General features: G+C 49.2%; 1 protein-coding gene across 13 annotated transcripts in view; it reads left to right on the top strand.

Annotated features, from left to right (window-relative positions):
* Window positions 1-14,978, top strand: part of PARP10 (poly(ADP-ribose) polymerase family member 10) — an 803,115-nt gene that overhangs the window by 470,171 nt on the left and 317,966 nt on the right. For all 13 annotated transcript variants that reach the window (XM_078686419.1, XM_078686420.1, XM_078686421.1 and 10 more), the window contains one exon: window positions 1,870-1,981. In XM_078686419.1, coding sequence (XP_078542545.1) covers window positions 1,870-1,981 — 112 coding nt within the window. The remainder of the gene's footprint in view (window positions 1-1,869; window positions 1,982-14,978) is intronic.

Below are 14,978 nucleotides of genomic sequence, written 5' to 3'. Positions count from 1 at the left end.
TTCTGGTCGCCTTCGGGTACCTGTTCTCCATGGCGTTTGTGTAGGTTGCTTTGCTCCTTGGGGTCGTGTGCGCGGCCACTCGTAGTGGTGTGCCCGGGCATCTCCTCTCTCCCTGCTCCTGCCCTGAGGTCTGGGATGATCCTATGTTCTCCCTGGTCAGGCGCCGCCTACTCGGCCTTCCAGGGGCCTCGGGTTGTTCTTGCTTCTGGCGGCTTTTGACTGTCAGCGCTGTTCTGGCTGGCAGGTTGTTCTCCACCTGGAGTTAGTTTGCCTTCTTTTCTCTCGCTTCCTTTGGTCTTCTAGGCTTCTTCTTCTTCCTCCCTTCCTGTCTTAGCATTGGGCGGAAGCTGTGTTGCCTTGTGGGGCAGTGGGGTTCTTAGGCCTCTCCGATCTTGCCCTTGGTTCCTCTTCAGCCTTCTTCTCCCTCCTTCATCCTTTGGTGTCGGTGGGGGTCTGCTTGGGCGGGTTCCCTTTGCCTGGCAGGGACTAGGTTCTACCTGGTCCTCAGATCTGGTTCCCTCTGGGGCCTTCTGTTCTGTATTGGCTGGTGGAGTCCTTTCGCAGACCCTTCTTCCCAGGGGGTATTGCTAGGGTATCTATTCCTACGTGAAGGAATCTGCAGCTAGTAGTCTCTATCAGATGTACTAGTTACTTACCTTCGGTAATGATGTATCTGGTAGAGACAATTCTACCTGCAGGTTCCTTCACGGTCCGCCCTTCCTCCCCTATTCTGCGAGGACCCTTACGTTGGTCTTCGGTACTCGCCTTACTTTGGGGGGCTGTATCTCAGGTGAGTGCCTTCTTTGTTCTTGACTGGTGGCTCCAACTGGGGGTTGTTCATTCCTCCTTTGGTTCTTTGGAGAATGGGGTCCCGGTGTTTCGGTGCCCTGGTGCTCTGGCTACTCCAGGTTTGAGGGGGGATTGCTTTCTATCCCTGTCCTCCCTCCTCTCCCTTCCTTCCATTACTATCCTCTGATTAAGGGTCATCTGCCCATGTCGTGCCCTTGTCCCTTGTGGGTGGTTGCCCTTTATGTTGGGTTGGGTTGGCTTGGAGGTTTGTTGTCCCTGTCTGTGTTGGGACTGGTCCCCTTCCTTTCTCAGGTTGGGGTTGGTGGGTTTCCTACGTGTACCATGTCCTTACGCATGAGAGGTGGGAGGCTGTCTATGTTCTGGTAGGGTGGTTGCGCGGGCTCTGCTCGCTTGTTCTTCTTTCCCTGCCTTGGATTCTGCGGTGGGTGGTGGTGCTAGTCAGTGTTTGTTTCCAAACTTTCTGCTTTTCGCACACTGTTCCCATTCTTCCACAGTTTGGTGGTCCCGCGTTGTGGTGCAGAAAAGTTCTCCGAACAAAACTGGCGTCGGTCTTATGTGACCTCACTGACGTCACTTGCGCGGACGATGCCTGGGCGGAGTCGCGTGATGTCGTCCCGGCCCCGGCGTGCAGGGATGCTGTGGCAAAAAAGTTTACGGATCCAGTCTCACGCCTGGGAGTAATTCTACGTGAAGGAATCTGCGGCTAGAATCGTCTCTACCAGATACATAGTTACCGAAGGTAAGTAACTCGTACATTTTTAGCTCTAAGTATATTTTCAAACATGCCTTTCTTAAATGGACAAGGATAGAGTTGAAGATGCACCTCTTAAAAAACATGGCATCATGATGCATTAACAGTGTAGAACCCACCCTCTACTCCTATCACTTGTTGACTGTGTTCGACTTGGATCCTGTCCAGCTCTCCACTGACTTTTGGCTTGCCTCGCGCTATAGAAATACCACATACATACATATGTGCTTAATAACTTTTTATTTGTCTTTATATTTAAGCAGTGCGCCCCTTGTGCTCTCTGATCTGCTCTCCTTTTTTCCCTACAGCACGAATTTGATGCTCCATTTACCCAGGCTGTTCCCAGTTTTGAAAGGAGCTGCCCCAGCACAGCAGAGATACTGCCCGAGACCCCAATGACTGAACCCGCCACAGACCTTGGTGAGAATCTGAGTCACGATGGCACAAAATATATGGATACAGTTCTGTTGTAGATGGTACCAAGCCACGCACTGTTGCACTCACTGTCACGTTTGTGCAGGTTTCAACGGCTATTTTAGCAGATCGACTGCGCCCCTCAAGGGACTGCTCCTCTCATGACCAACTGTTATTTTCACTGTTATGATGCTAGACTCACTTATCATTGGGTGTTTAGAAGTAATGCAAGAGTATAGAAGAGTTAGAGACACAGCATATTGGTTGAGTGTAGTATAGTACTAACAAAGGAGCATATCTGGGAGAGCATCCGTGCATACAGTTGAAAATAGCTGTATAACAGTCTGGGAGAATTGGCATATCGAGGAGAGATGCAGAGTATAGATGTGAGTTTAGCAATCCAACTCTGCACCTTTCCAGAAGGGTCTTAAAACTTGTCAGTTCAGTTCAAAAGCTTTATTCGATTTGTAAAACAAACCATACAAGCAGAACACATACATATATAACGTATATTACTAAAAAGCATCAGGAACACGACCATATGAAACAATCGGGGGAGGACCATTATATACACAATAACATGCATTGATAAAAAGGCATCAAGGACACGACAGTTAAAAAAGTGATCAAAAGAGAACCATTACATACATAGTTAGGGGGGGGATTCTAAAACATGATATAACCGGAGTTAGATTTCTGCTGTACAAAGCTATAAGTCAAGAAGACTAAATTCATTTATAATACATAATGTATACTTTATACATATAATGCATTGCACGAGAATAAATAAATAAACAAATATACAGACAGGAAACCAAGATAAAGAAAACGGAACACAATCCAGAATGTCATAAATCTATGGTTTTCCTGGCAGCTGTACATTGATAAAATATACAGACAGGAGGCCATGGTAAAAACAGGACTCCGTCTCAATTATCATAAAACCATGGCTTTCCAGGCAGCTGTACATTTTAATATATATGTCGCCACGAAGAAGCAGATATCCATGTCTTCTAAGGAACTAAGTAGCCGTAAAGCGTTCCTCGTGGAGCGAACATTATATTTTAAAAAGATGGGTTTTAAATATATTACCCTAAGAAAATGATAAAATTTGCAAAACAATAAGAAATGGCAGCAACTCTGACGAGAAACATTGTCACAAGGGCATGCTATATCCGATCTAAAATTCATCATAGGAAATGCAACAAGATGAACGATTCCCAATCGTAAGCGTGTTAAAACAAACCGGTGAGAATTACGAGTGACACCAGAGAGGTAGGGTTGGAAACCGGTGGGTAGATTGTGGTCCCGGTAAGTCATCACGGTTTGCAGCTTTCCAGACACCTTTGCACGACCTTCTTTCTTATGACTTAAAAACCTTAGTTTAATGTCTTTTTTTGGAATCGAAACTACAGAACTAGGGTCAAGAAAAATGTCAAACTGAAAAAGGAGATAAAACCAGTGCTGTATGTACTTAAGCCAGAGGATGCGTGAGGAGTGATCCAACCTGAGACAATCGAGAATAATCTCCTGGGTAAATTGGGTTTCAGACTTGGTCCAGATTGAGCGCCAAAGCAGCAAGGGGCGCAGTGCAGCTAGATCCGAAATATATTCAATTCCTACTTCTTCATGAATCAGATCCACTGATGCTGAAGGTGGTGCGCAGAACAATTTTCTGAGGAACTTATTTTCGTCTCTCTGCACATTAGGACCAACACAATGACCCCAGACCCCCGCTCCATACAATGCTGAGGGCACACATTTTACATTATAGATATTCATCATGTCTTTGATACTCCTCACCCCAAGTTTAGATGAAAATCTAAGGAAGCTATTAGTGGATCTCTTCGTTTTTAGGCTGATGTTTTCAAACGCGGATTGCCATGACCCACTATTGGCAAAAGTGATACCTAAATAGCAAAAGGTTTTTACTTGTACCATCTTGACCTTATCGATAAAAAAGCTGGAATGGGTTTTCTTGGCATTCGTCCCACAGGACATTACAAAGGTTTTAGATTTATTTACTAGTAGCTTCCTACTTTCTATAAACGTCATAAAACTATCGATGAGGCGCTGTAAACCAATCTGCGTGCGGGACAATAGCACAGCGTCATCCGCATATAATAAAAGTGGGACCGGTTTACCTCCAATCAAAGGTGCATCAGCAGGGGTCTGGCACAGTATGGAATCGATTTGGTTAATAAAAAGGGAAAATAAAAGGGGGGCCAAAACACAACCCTGGCGAATGCCTCTTGAAACCTTGAAAAATGAGGTACATTCGCCAAGTGATCCGTAGCGCACCTTACATGAGTCTCTCATATAACCTGGCCAAAAAATGTACAATCTCCTTTGGAGCTCCTGCCTCTAACAGGACCTGCCATAATATACGATGGTCAACCAGATCAAACGCGCTACTCAGGTCCGCAAAACATAAAAATAAATTCCCCTCTTTAGCTTCCGTGTATTTGTTGTTTAAAATATCTAAATTTACACACTGTTCTAGTGTCCCCATACCTTTTCTAAAACCGTATTGGACCTTAGTTAAAAAATCCTCTTCATTTGCCCAGGTTTCCAGCCTCTAACATAATTCGACTCATTACCTTTACAGAGGCATCCAATAAGGAGATGGGGCGATAATTACCCGCCTCTGATTTACTACCTTTTTTAAATATAGGGATGATAACTGACTGGCCCCAAGATGGTGGTGGACAACCCTCCGCTGCAGCATTGAAGACCCTCACTAGGATGGGTGCCCACAGATTCATTTCGGCTTTAAGAAGGTCTATAGGTACCCCATCGGGGCCAGGGGCCTTTCCTCCTTTGCTATTAGACAAGCCTTCATAAACCTCCAAAGAAATTCCCAGTGGTAGGGGCAACCAGGCTGAGACCTCTTGGGCAGGAATTTCTAAGGGCTTCCCTTCCGGGTTAAAAATATTAGAGAAATGTTCGATCCATGCGTTACATGCTACATAAGATGTTAATTCTGGAATCCCCTCAGTGTTTAAAAAGGGGCTATTTATGGTCTCCCAATAGAGTTTACTATTTTGGGTTTCCGCAGCTTGATTAAGATTATCCCAGGCTTCTTCTTGCAGGACCTTTTTCCTATTGGAGAGGGCCTCCTTGTATTTAACGCGCAAAGTTTTAATATTATTATGATTGCGTGGTTTAAGACATAGAGCCTTTTTAAGTTCACGTAAGGACAAGGTACAGGGTTTATCAAACCATCCCAGCCTAGCTACTCTGGTTTTAGATTGCTTCTTAGTAAATACAACTTCTATGGCTGTGTTTATCCTGATGTAACTTGACACCATAGTTGCCGTGTTGGTGTCTTCACCTAAACAATAGAAAATCTCATTCCTGCATTTTTCCACGACCTCCTTAAGTCTTGTCGCGGGATCAATTCCAGCCCACTTGACCCTTGGGCCATTTGGTCTCGTGGGGACTATATCGGTAGAACAAAATTCATTATTAGGAGACTTAAAACCCCAACCCAATAGGGTTAAAAAGATACTATTATGATCGCTAAGGGATTCTTCCCTCACCCTTAGGTTGGTAAATTCACTAGTGTTTGAAAGCAAAATATGATCAATATTAGTATTGGCATGTCTGCCTGTAAATGTAGGGCAAGTATAATTAAACTTGTTTCTGTTACAGCTAAGCAGGTCTAGGTCAAATTCGGCTATCATGTTACTTAAGACTACCATAATTACAGTGTGGAAAGTGAAGAGAATCCACTTTGTCTGTCACCCCATTATTGCCCAGCTCTCTCCTAAAACCGCATGGGTTACCTGGTGCTAAAGGGCATGGCTGAATGTTAAAGTCGCCAGCCCACAAGATGACTGCCACTCTATGGGAGGATGCCAGTACACTTTTGAGTTCGGTTTCCAGGGGAAATAGGATGTTTCCCCTGGAGGCATCAAATGTGTTATTATAAAAATTAACAAGGATTAAATCTCTAAATTTATTGGCCTCCAACCGTAACACCTGACTATGGGGTTCCATAAAGGAATAACTTTTGGTTTTGAAATCAATCATCTTATTAGAGATTAACATCAATAGGCCGCCCTTGGCTCGGCCCGATGGGGAGTTGGATGCGTTGAGGCAGTATGATGAATAGCCCTCTACATAAATTGGTTCTTAGCACCACGTTTCTTGAAGACAAATAATGTCGTGACCGGCCCCTATAAATTCCTCCCAGAAAGGGGTATTCAATTTACCTGAAATACCTGCTATGTTCCAGGTAACAAAATTAAGCCCCGCCAATATGACTGCTGTATAAGTAACCCTGTCTCGTTGTGGGGCGGGCGATATATCCGGGGCAAGCTGCTTGTCACCTATAGGCTCTTCAAATGACTCCTGGTGGGCCGCTGAAATAGCTACTTCGATGTCAGAGATCCTGCATGGGGACCTACTGTGTTAGTAATACAATTTGGGTCGTTAAGTAGGTCTGGGGCTATATGGGTTTCTTGGAGAGTGGCCAAGATGCTGCCTGTCGTCACATCTGTCCCCTGGTCCCCCTGGGTAGAGTTATCCCTAGATGGAGTGGCCAAAGGTCAATCGACCATTTCCAGACAATCAAACCTATTACTGACGGGGATGCCCCGCCACCCCCCCCCCCGCGGTAGGATGGTCGCTATTATGGCGCCACGGCCGCTGACCCCACTCTCTATTTCTGTTCTTCTGTGGATACCAAGAACCTGTGTTGTTCCACGTGCGCTCAGATGGTTGTGCCCAGTTTGGGACTGTCGGATGTTGGCGCTCAGGTGGTTGCACCCAATTGGGAGCTATCGGGGGCTGACACTCAGAAGGTTGTACCCAGGTTGGTACTGTCGGGTACTGGCGCTCAGGAGGTTGCACCCAGTTTGGTACTATCGGGTGCTGCAGCTCGGGTTGTTGCACCCAATTTGAAACTAACGGATGCTTGCGCTCAGGTGGTTGTGCCCATTTTGGAACTATCGGGGGCGGGCGCACAGGTGGTTGCACCCAGTTAGGAACTATCGGTTGCTGGCGCTCAAGAGGATATACCCAATTAGGTGCTGCCATATTCTGGTGGCTACGTTCATAGGGATAGAAGGAGGAGAGGCGATGGGCATCAATCCCCCCCCTTCTTGGCCAAAGCGGGCCAGGAACAAATATAATCCACCATAACTGGATCATCGCAGTTCACTATGATACAGTCTCCCTGGATATTTTTGGGTTCATCCCCAATCCATGGCACTCTGCGTACTGCTGAGATTCGACTATTTTGGGGAGATTGAAGGGACCTGTTCATAGTAAGCCACTGTGAGACCTTGTTCCAAAGGGACCAAGATGGCTCCTCCTTATTTGTGGGTAGCTCGGGGACCCCAGTAAGAATGATGGTGTAGGGAGACGCTTCTGGTGATAGGTGGACGGGGCGCCTAGATCTGAAACCCCTTTTTCCCTCATCGGGTCGAGTCGACGATGGGTGCTGGGGTAAAAGTGGGGTGGTGGGCCTTTTACTTGATGGTTGAGACAGACCCTTGTTGGGCGCAGACTGGGTGGACTGAGTAGACTGAGTGGGGGTGGGCTGAGAAGAAAGGGTGGCCGTGTTTTCGGTCATACGCACACTCCCTAGGGGGTTGAAGAAGATGTTTCTGGCTTTTTATGCTTAGTTAGATTAAGCTGAGTTTTTGATGTCGAAGAGCAGTTAACTACGCTATCCAACTGAGCCCCTTGTGCTCCTGATCTAGAAGGGATCGTTATACCCACCCCATGTTTTACTTGGGCCAGACTAAGCTGAGTCGATGGCTTCTGGGTAAGAGTAGCAAGTTGTTTTTCAATCGACATAATGCTTAGTTCTAGGGGTTTCAAAACATGATGTAGTAGTTCCCTAATATTCGCTAGAAGCTGGGAATTAGCATCACCCAAGGTACGGACACCCCCTTCTTTGGCCGTAGGCGCTGAATATGATGTAGGTTCCAGTATGTTAATAGCTAACGAGTTGATATCCTTCGGGGCACCCTGTGGTGGAATAGTGGTTGCCCCTTTCTTATTGGTGATAGCAGATTGGTGAATCATGGGATTGCTTTTCTTTATGACTTGGACCTGTTTTGGAACAGCGCCCTCCTTGGCCCCCGTAGGCTGAATCTCGGGGCATTGTTCTTGGGATAACAATGACTGGAGGTCTGGGGAGTTCTCAAGGTTCTCCGTGGAGTCAAGATCAGAGGTAATGTTAGTAGCTGACAGGTCAACCGTATTCGGGATGGAGTGGACCTCCGCTATAACATTTGGTTGCAGTAACACCGGGATGGATGTGGTCAGCTGAAGTGGCGATTGTGCTGATGCTAAAGGGCCCAGGGAGGACCTCCTAGCGATTGCCAAGTCCTGTGACACCCTCCGCTCCAGTAAAGAAATACTTAGGTTAATGGCCTCATTAGTTCTAGTGATAAATTGGTCGAGCGGCCCAGTGAGCAAGGCAGTTTTCATGGCCGTCTTGCTTCTAGATCCCCTGGTCATGGTGGGGGAAAGTGGAAAATATTTTGGTCTGATAATATAGCAATAATAAGAAACCACAACAGTACCTTACTGGGGAAACGTGTAGATCAAATCGCAAGGCCAAGGGGGGTGGCCCAGCCCGGCCTCGCTCGGTCTAGAACGGGCTAAAACGGGCCCACCCTTGGCCCGGGCTTCGCCCGGCGCAGTCCCGCGACGCGGGAAAGAGTCTTCCTGTTCGAGGCATGTGGGCTGCTAAATTCATATCTATTGCATAGATCGCCGCCTAGTGTTGGGTCCGGATGATTGCACATTGCTGTCCTGGAAGAGTCTTCAAAGTATCACGAGATAGGTGGCTCCTCCCCTGGACTACAGTGCGCATGGGCATCGACTCCATCCCCAGATTGTTTTTTTCCGCCATTGGGTTCGGATGTGATTTCGACGTCTCCTGTTCGGAATCGATAAAACAACTTCATTAAGACCAAAAGGCCTTTGTTACCTCGTCGGTATTGTTAGCGTTCGGTCTTGTGTTTCTTCCAACTCTTCGAGTCGGATTCTGACGAGTCGAGTAACTATTCGGACATCGAGGCCCTGTCGTCGCAGCAAGACCCCGACGATACTACGATGGAACGGAGTCCGTTCAAATTCTGCCCCGTGTGCGGTTCAAAGTACCCACACATCGACGTGCATCCTGTATGCAACAAGTGCCTCTCGCCGGACCACAACGAGAACAACTGTATGGCCTGTTCAAAATTCAGGTCCAAGAAGACGCTCAAGCTTCGGCGCACGGCGCGCCTCGAGGCCCGGCGAGCGGCTCCGGCACCTGTCGACATCTTCGAGGACCCCGAAGCAGAGGACCGAGAAACTCATCTGCAGATTTCGCCACCATCGACTGAGGTCGAGGCCGACTACGGAGAACCCGTCGAGGGCCAGGACCTAGAAGAAAACGTCGAGGAGGTAGGGGACGTCGAGTTAGTTTATGGGGCCGCGGAAGATAGCTCGGAGGAAGAGCTATGCCCCGAACGTTCAATTACTCAGGCTCAGGTCACGGGATCGCCACACGGCCTTACCCACGACCCTACACCTCAATCCTCGGCCCCGCCTTCGCGCCCGGCCACGGACACTCCAACGTAGCCTCCATTAAGCAAATCAAAACCGAAACTCAAACCTTCGGAATCGAAAACAACAAAGATGGCCGACACGCCATCGAAACCGAAGACGTCTGCTACGCCATCGACGCCGTCGTCTTCGGAGGCTTCGAAGCCGAAAAAGGCTGTCGAACAGGCTAAGGTACCGAAGGTGGTCAAGGAGCCAAGCTCGAAGAAGGTCGTCGAGCACGTGTCGAGCAAGGTGGCAGAATCGAAGTCGAGGAAGACTGTCGAACCGCCTTCGGGCAAGACTACCGCGACAACAGGCAAACGCCCAGTCGAAGCGCAGTCGGCGAAGAGCCCCGAGCCGAAGTCTGGAGCCCCGATGCACAAACAAACGCCTGCCAATCCAAAGACAGCGGCATCGACGCCTAAGGCTGTGGCGGCAGCCCGGACCACGGCTGTTGAGGGTGCGTCTGCGACTCCGGCGACCAAGGAAAAATAGTCGACACTTGTATCTTCCCCTGGTGGCGGACCGAGGTCATCGGCAAGATATGATAGGGCGCATTACGACACCCTAGAGCAGCTCCTACAACACCTTCCAGACAAGTTTAAGGAAGGGGCTGAGATGCTAATACAGGAGGGCAAGCTTATTTCCAACGCTGCAATCAAATGTGCGCTTGATGTTGCAGATACAGCGGCAAGAGCCATAAACACTAGTGTGATGCTGAGGCGTCAAGCATGGCTCCGCATCTCAGGGTTCAAGCCAGACATACAGACAACTATCCTCAACCAGCCAGTTAATCCAGACAGACTGTTTGGCCCGGAGGTTGACACCACCCTCGAGGATCAAAAAAGATGAGACAGCTAAATCCATGGGGGCACTTCAGTCTCAGCAATTCAGAGGGAGCACTTTTCGTCGCTCAAGTACACGTGGTGTTAGCAGAGGACACTTGGCACAGCAGACGCAATTCAATAGAGGTGGCGCACAATCCTCGTACCCCAAACAGGGTAGAGGGGGTTACAGAGGAAACAGTGCCAAGGGCAGAGGCAACAACAGTGCCCGTTCCTCTGCTGCCAACAAACAGTGACTCTCTGTCACTGCCCCCCGACCATCCAACACCTGTCGGGGGGAGACTCCAGCAGTTCCTGCCAGTCTGGACGTCCATCACCACAGACAGGTGGGTGAGGAAACTTATCCAGTACGGCTATTGTTTGGAGTTAACGTCCACTCCACCCAACATACCCCCAAGACAACGTCCTATGTCAGCAGAGCACTTGCACTTATTGCAGCAAGAGGTTCTTGTGATGCTGCAAAAAGACGTAATAGAGCTCGTGCCGGTGGAGGAAGAAGGCACAGGGGTTTATTCCCTGTACTTCTTAATCCCGAAAAAGGACGGTTCACTCAGACCCATTCTGGACCTACGCCCCCTCAACCTGTACATCCTCTCAAAACATTTTCATATGTTAACACTGCAGCAGGTTCTTCCATTGTTAAACCAGGGAGACTTCCTAGCAACCTTGGACCTCAAGGATGCTTATTTTCACATACCACTCGGCCCATCCCACAGAAAGTACCTCCGGTTCACCATACAAAACAGGCATTACCAGTTCAAGGTCCTACCCTTCGGAGTGACCACTGCCCCCAGAGTGTTCACGAAGTGTCTGGCGACAGTGGCGGCGCACCTCAGGAGACAAAACATACATGTCTACCCTTAGCTAGACGACTGGCTCGTTCAAGCAAAGTCGGAACAGCAGTGCGCCGCAGACATGTCCCACACCATTCACCTCCTTCACAGTCTGGGGTTCTCACTGAACTATCCAAAGTCGCACCTTCTGCCAGCCCATGTGCGGCAGTACCTGGGCGCGACAATAAATACGCTGACTGCTACAGCTCAGCCGAGCCCGGTGAGGATCGACAACATCTAGTCGCTCATCCAAAGGTTCAGACCGCAACACTCACTACCAGCGAAAGTGTTCATGCAGTTGATAGGCATGATGGCCTCCTGCATCTTCATAGTCCCGCACGCAAGTTTGCATATGCGTCCGCTCCAAGAATGCTTGGCGCATCAGTGGACACAGGCTCAAGGACAACTGACAGACCTAGTGTTGGTGACCGGTCGGGCATACAACTCTCTGCATTGGTGGACTCCAGACAACCTTTGCAATGGCCGACCGTTCCAAGAGCCTGTGCCGCAGATCATCATGACGACGGACGCTTCTCTCCAGGGATGGGGAGCTCATGTGCTCCACTACACGGTGCAGGGACTATGGACGACACAGCAAAAGAAGATGCACATCAACTACCTAGAGTTGATGGCAATCTTCATGGCACTCAAGTCCTTCAAGGTACATTTGTGCAACAAAGCCGTGTTGATCCGGACGGACAACATGACTGCCATGTACTACATCCAGAAACAGGGAGGGACGCACTCTCCACAGCTGTCTCATCTGGCTCAGAGCATGTGGAAGTGGGCCATTCAGAGGAACATTTTCCTCATGGCGGAACACCTCCCGGGCAAGGACAATCAGATGGCAGATCTGCTCAGCAGGTACAGCCATCAAATGCACGAGTGGGAGATACATCCATCAGTACTCCGCCCGTACTTCCAGCAGTGGGGTCATCCGGAGATAGACCTGTTTGCCACAAGGGAAAACGCAAAATGCCAACACTTTGCCGCCAGGTTCCCTCACCCACAATCGCAGGGCAATGCGATATGGATGAACAGGTCAGGCAGATTTGCGTACGCTTTTCCCCCAGCACCTCTCATACCGCTGGTGGCAAGAAAGCTAAAGCAACACTCGATGATGCTCATCCTGGTTGCTCCAACGTGGGCACGCCAACCATGGTACACCACGTTTCTAGAACTTTCCGTGGTACCGCATCAAAGGCTGCACCTCACTCCCAGACTCTTGACGCAGAACCATGGCGACATTCAGCATCCAGATCCGCAACAGCTCAATCTGGCGATCTGGCTCCTGAGGTCTTAGAGTTTGGCTATCTTAACCTGCCTCCAGAATGCATGGACATCATCAGGGAGGCAAGGAAGCCCACTACCAGAGCTTGCTATGCTGCAAAATGGAAGCGGTTTGTCATTTACTGTACAGACCATCACTTCAACCCGCTAGATGCATCAATTCCTAACATCTGTTATTTGTTGCATCTTTACAAATGCAATCTAGCTTACGCTTCCATTCGGATACGCTTATCCGCCATAGCGGCTTATCTCCAGAACAGGCAGCATCTCTCTGTTTTCAGGGTGCCTGCCATTAAAGCCTTCCTGGAGGGACTGAAACGAGTCATTCCTCCCAGAACACCACCAGCTCGTGTGTGGAATCTCAATGTGGTTCTCACTAGACTGATGGGTCCACCTTTTGAGCCTCTACATTCCTGTGAGATTCAGTTCTTAACATGGAAAGTGGCTTTTCTCATTGCTGTTACATCTCTCAGACGTGTTAGTGAGCTACAGGCGCTCACAATACAAGAGCCATTTATACAGATTCATTCAAACAGGGTAGTGCTCCGCACTAACCCCAAGTTCCTTCCAAAGGTGGTGTCACAGTTTCATGTCAATCAGACTATTGAACTGCCCGCATTCTTTCAAAACCCACAAACAGTAGCGGAGAGAATGCTCCATACATTGGACGTAAAGAGGGCATTGATGTATTACATTGACAGAACACAACAATTTAGAAAGAGACAGCAACTTTTTGTTGCCTTCTCAGCCCAGCACAAAGGCAACCCAATTTCCAAAGCAGGAATAGCCAGGTGGATCGTTAAATGTATTCAGATTTGTTATCAGAAAGCTAAACGTACTTTAACGGTCCTCCCCAGAGCACACTCCACACGCAAGTTGGGAGCCTCCATGGCTTTCCTGGGAAACATTCCTTTGGAAGACATTTGCAGAGCAGCCACGTGGGCGACACCACACACGTTTACCAAACATTACTGTGTAGATGTGCATTCCAAGCAGCAGGCAGCTGTAGGACAGGCTGTTCTCAAAACTCTTTTTCAGATGTCTGCAGCTGGCACGGGCGGCCGCCGTTAATGGAGGGACTGCTATATATTCTATGCAATAGATATGAATTTAGCAGCCCACATGCCTCGAACTGAATATGCTACTTACCAGTATGCATCTGTTCTTGGCATGTAGGGCTGCTAACATTCATGTCGCCCACCCTCCTCCCCGGCGCCCGTAGCGGCTGCAGATTATTTCTTGCATTCAATCATTAGCATGGACATCATTTACACTAGTTCGAGGCATGTGGGCTGCTAAATTCATATCTATTGCATAGATCGCTGCCTAGTGTTGGGTCCGGATGATTGCACATTGTTGTCCTGGAAGAGTCTTCAAAGTATCACGAGATAGGTGGCTCCTCCCCTGGACTACAGTGCGCATGGGCATCGGCTCCATCCCCAGATTGTTTTTTTCCGCCATTGGGTTCGGATGTGATTTCGACGGCTCCTTGTCGGAATCGAAAGAAACTTACTTCTTAAGGCCAAAAGGCCTTCGGTATTCGCGTCGGTATTGTTTGCGATCGGTCCCGAGCATCGTCTGACTCTTCGGGTCGGACTTCTGCGGAGTGGTTTACTCTTCGCGCATCGAGGCCCTGTACTCGCAGCAAGACCCCGGCGACTTCATCATGGAACGGAGTCCGTTCAAGCGCTGCCCCGTGTGTGGGTCTAAATACCCACACATCGACGTGCATCCAGTCTGTAATAAATGTCTATCGCCGGAACACGACGAGGACAACTGCATGGCCTGCTCCAAATTCAGGTCAAAGAAGACGCTCGAGCATCGGCGCGCGGCGCGACTTGAAGCCCTACACGCAGCCCCCGCACCCGACGACATATTCGACGACCCCGCAGAAGAAGGCCACAGCCATCATCTTCAAATCTCACCACCATCGACGGAGGTCGAGGCGGATCCAGAAGAATACTTCGAAGGACAGAGCCAAGACCTTGAATACGTCGAGGAGGTAGGGGACGACGAAGAAGTCTATGGGGCCGCGGAAGATAGCTCAGAGGACGAGCTATGCCCCGAAAGTTACTCGACTCAGGCTCCGGTCACGGGATCGCCACTCGGCCTTACCCACGACCCTGCGCCGGTATCCCCAGCCCCGCCTTCGGGCCCGGCCACGGATACACTGGAGGAGCCTCCATTGTGCGTATCGAAACCGCAACCATTGCTGTCGACAACACCTAAAATGGCCGACATCACGCCAAAAACGAAACCGAAACCATCGGTCTCCACGGCTCCCAAAATGGCCGCCGACTCGGCACAACCGAAACCGAAACCTACGGCATCGACAACATCTAAAATGGCCGACGTCCCGTCCAAGCCATCGAAGCCTACTCCGTCTTCAACTCCGTCGCCTTCGGGCCCCACGAAGTCAAAGAAGACTGTCGACTCACCGGCGCCTCAAACGGTGGCCAAGGACTCGTCCTCCAAAAAGGTCGT

This window comes from Lissotriton helveticus, chromosome 4_1, assembly GCF_964261635.1.
Source record: "Lissotriton helveticus chromosome 4_1, aLisHel1.1, whole genome shotgun sequence".
In the NCBI taxonomy this organism is placed as follows: domain Eukaryota; kingdom Metazoa; phylum Chordata; class Amphibia; order Caudata; family Salamandridae; genus Lissotriton; species Lissotriton helveticus.
Note: the sequence above shows the minus strand (reverse complement) of the source record. Positions and strands in the feature narration are given on the sequence as shown.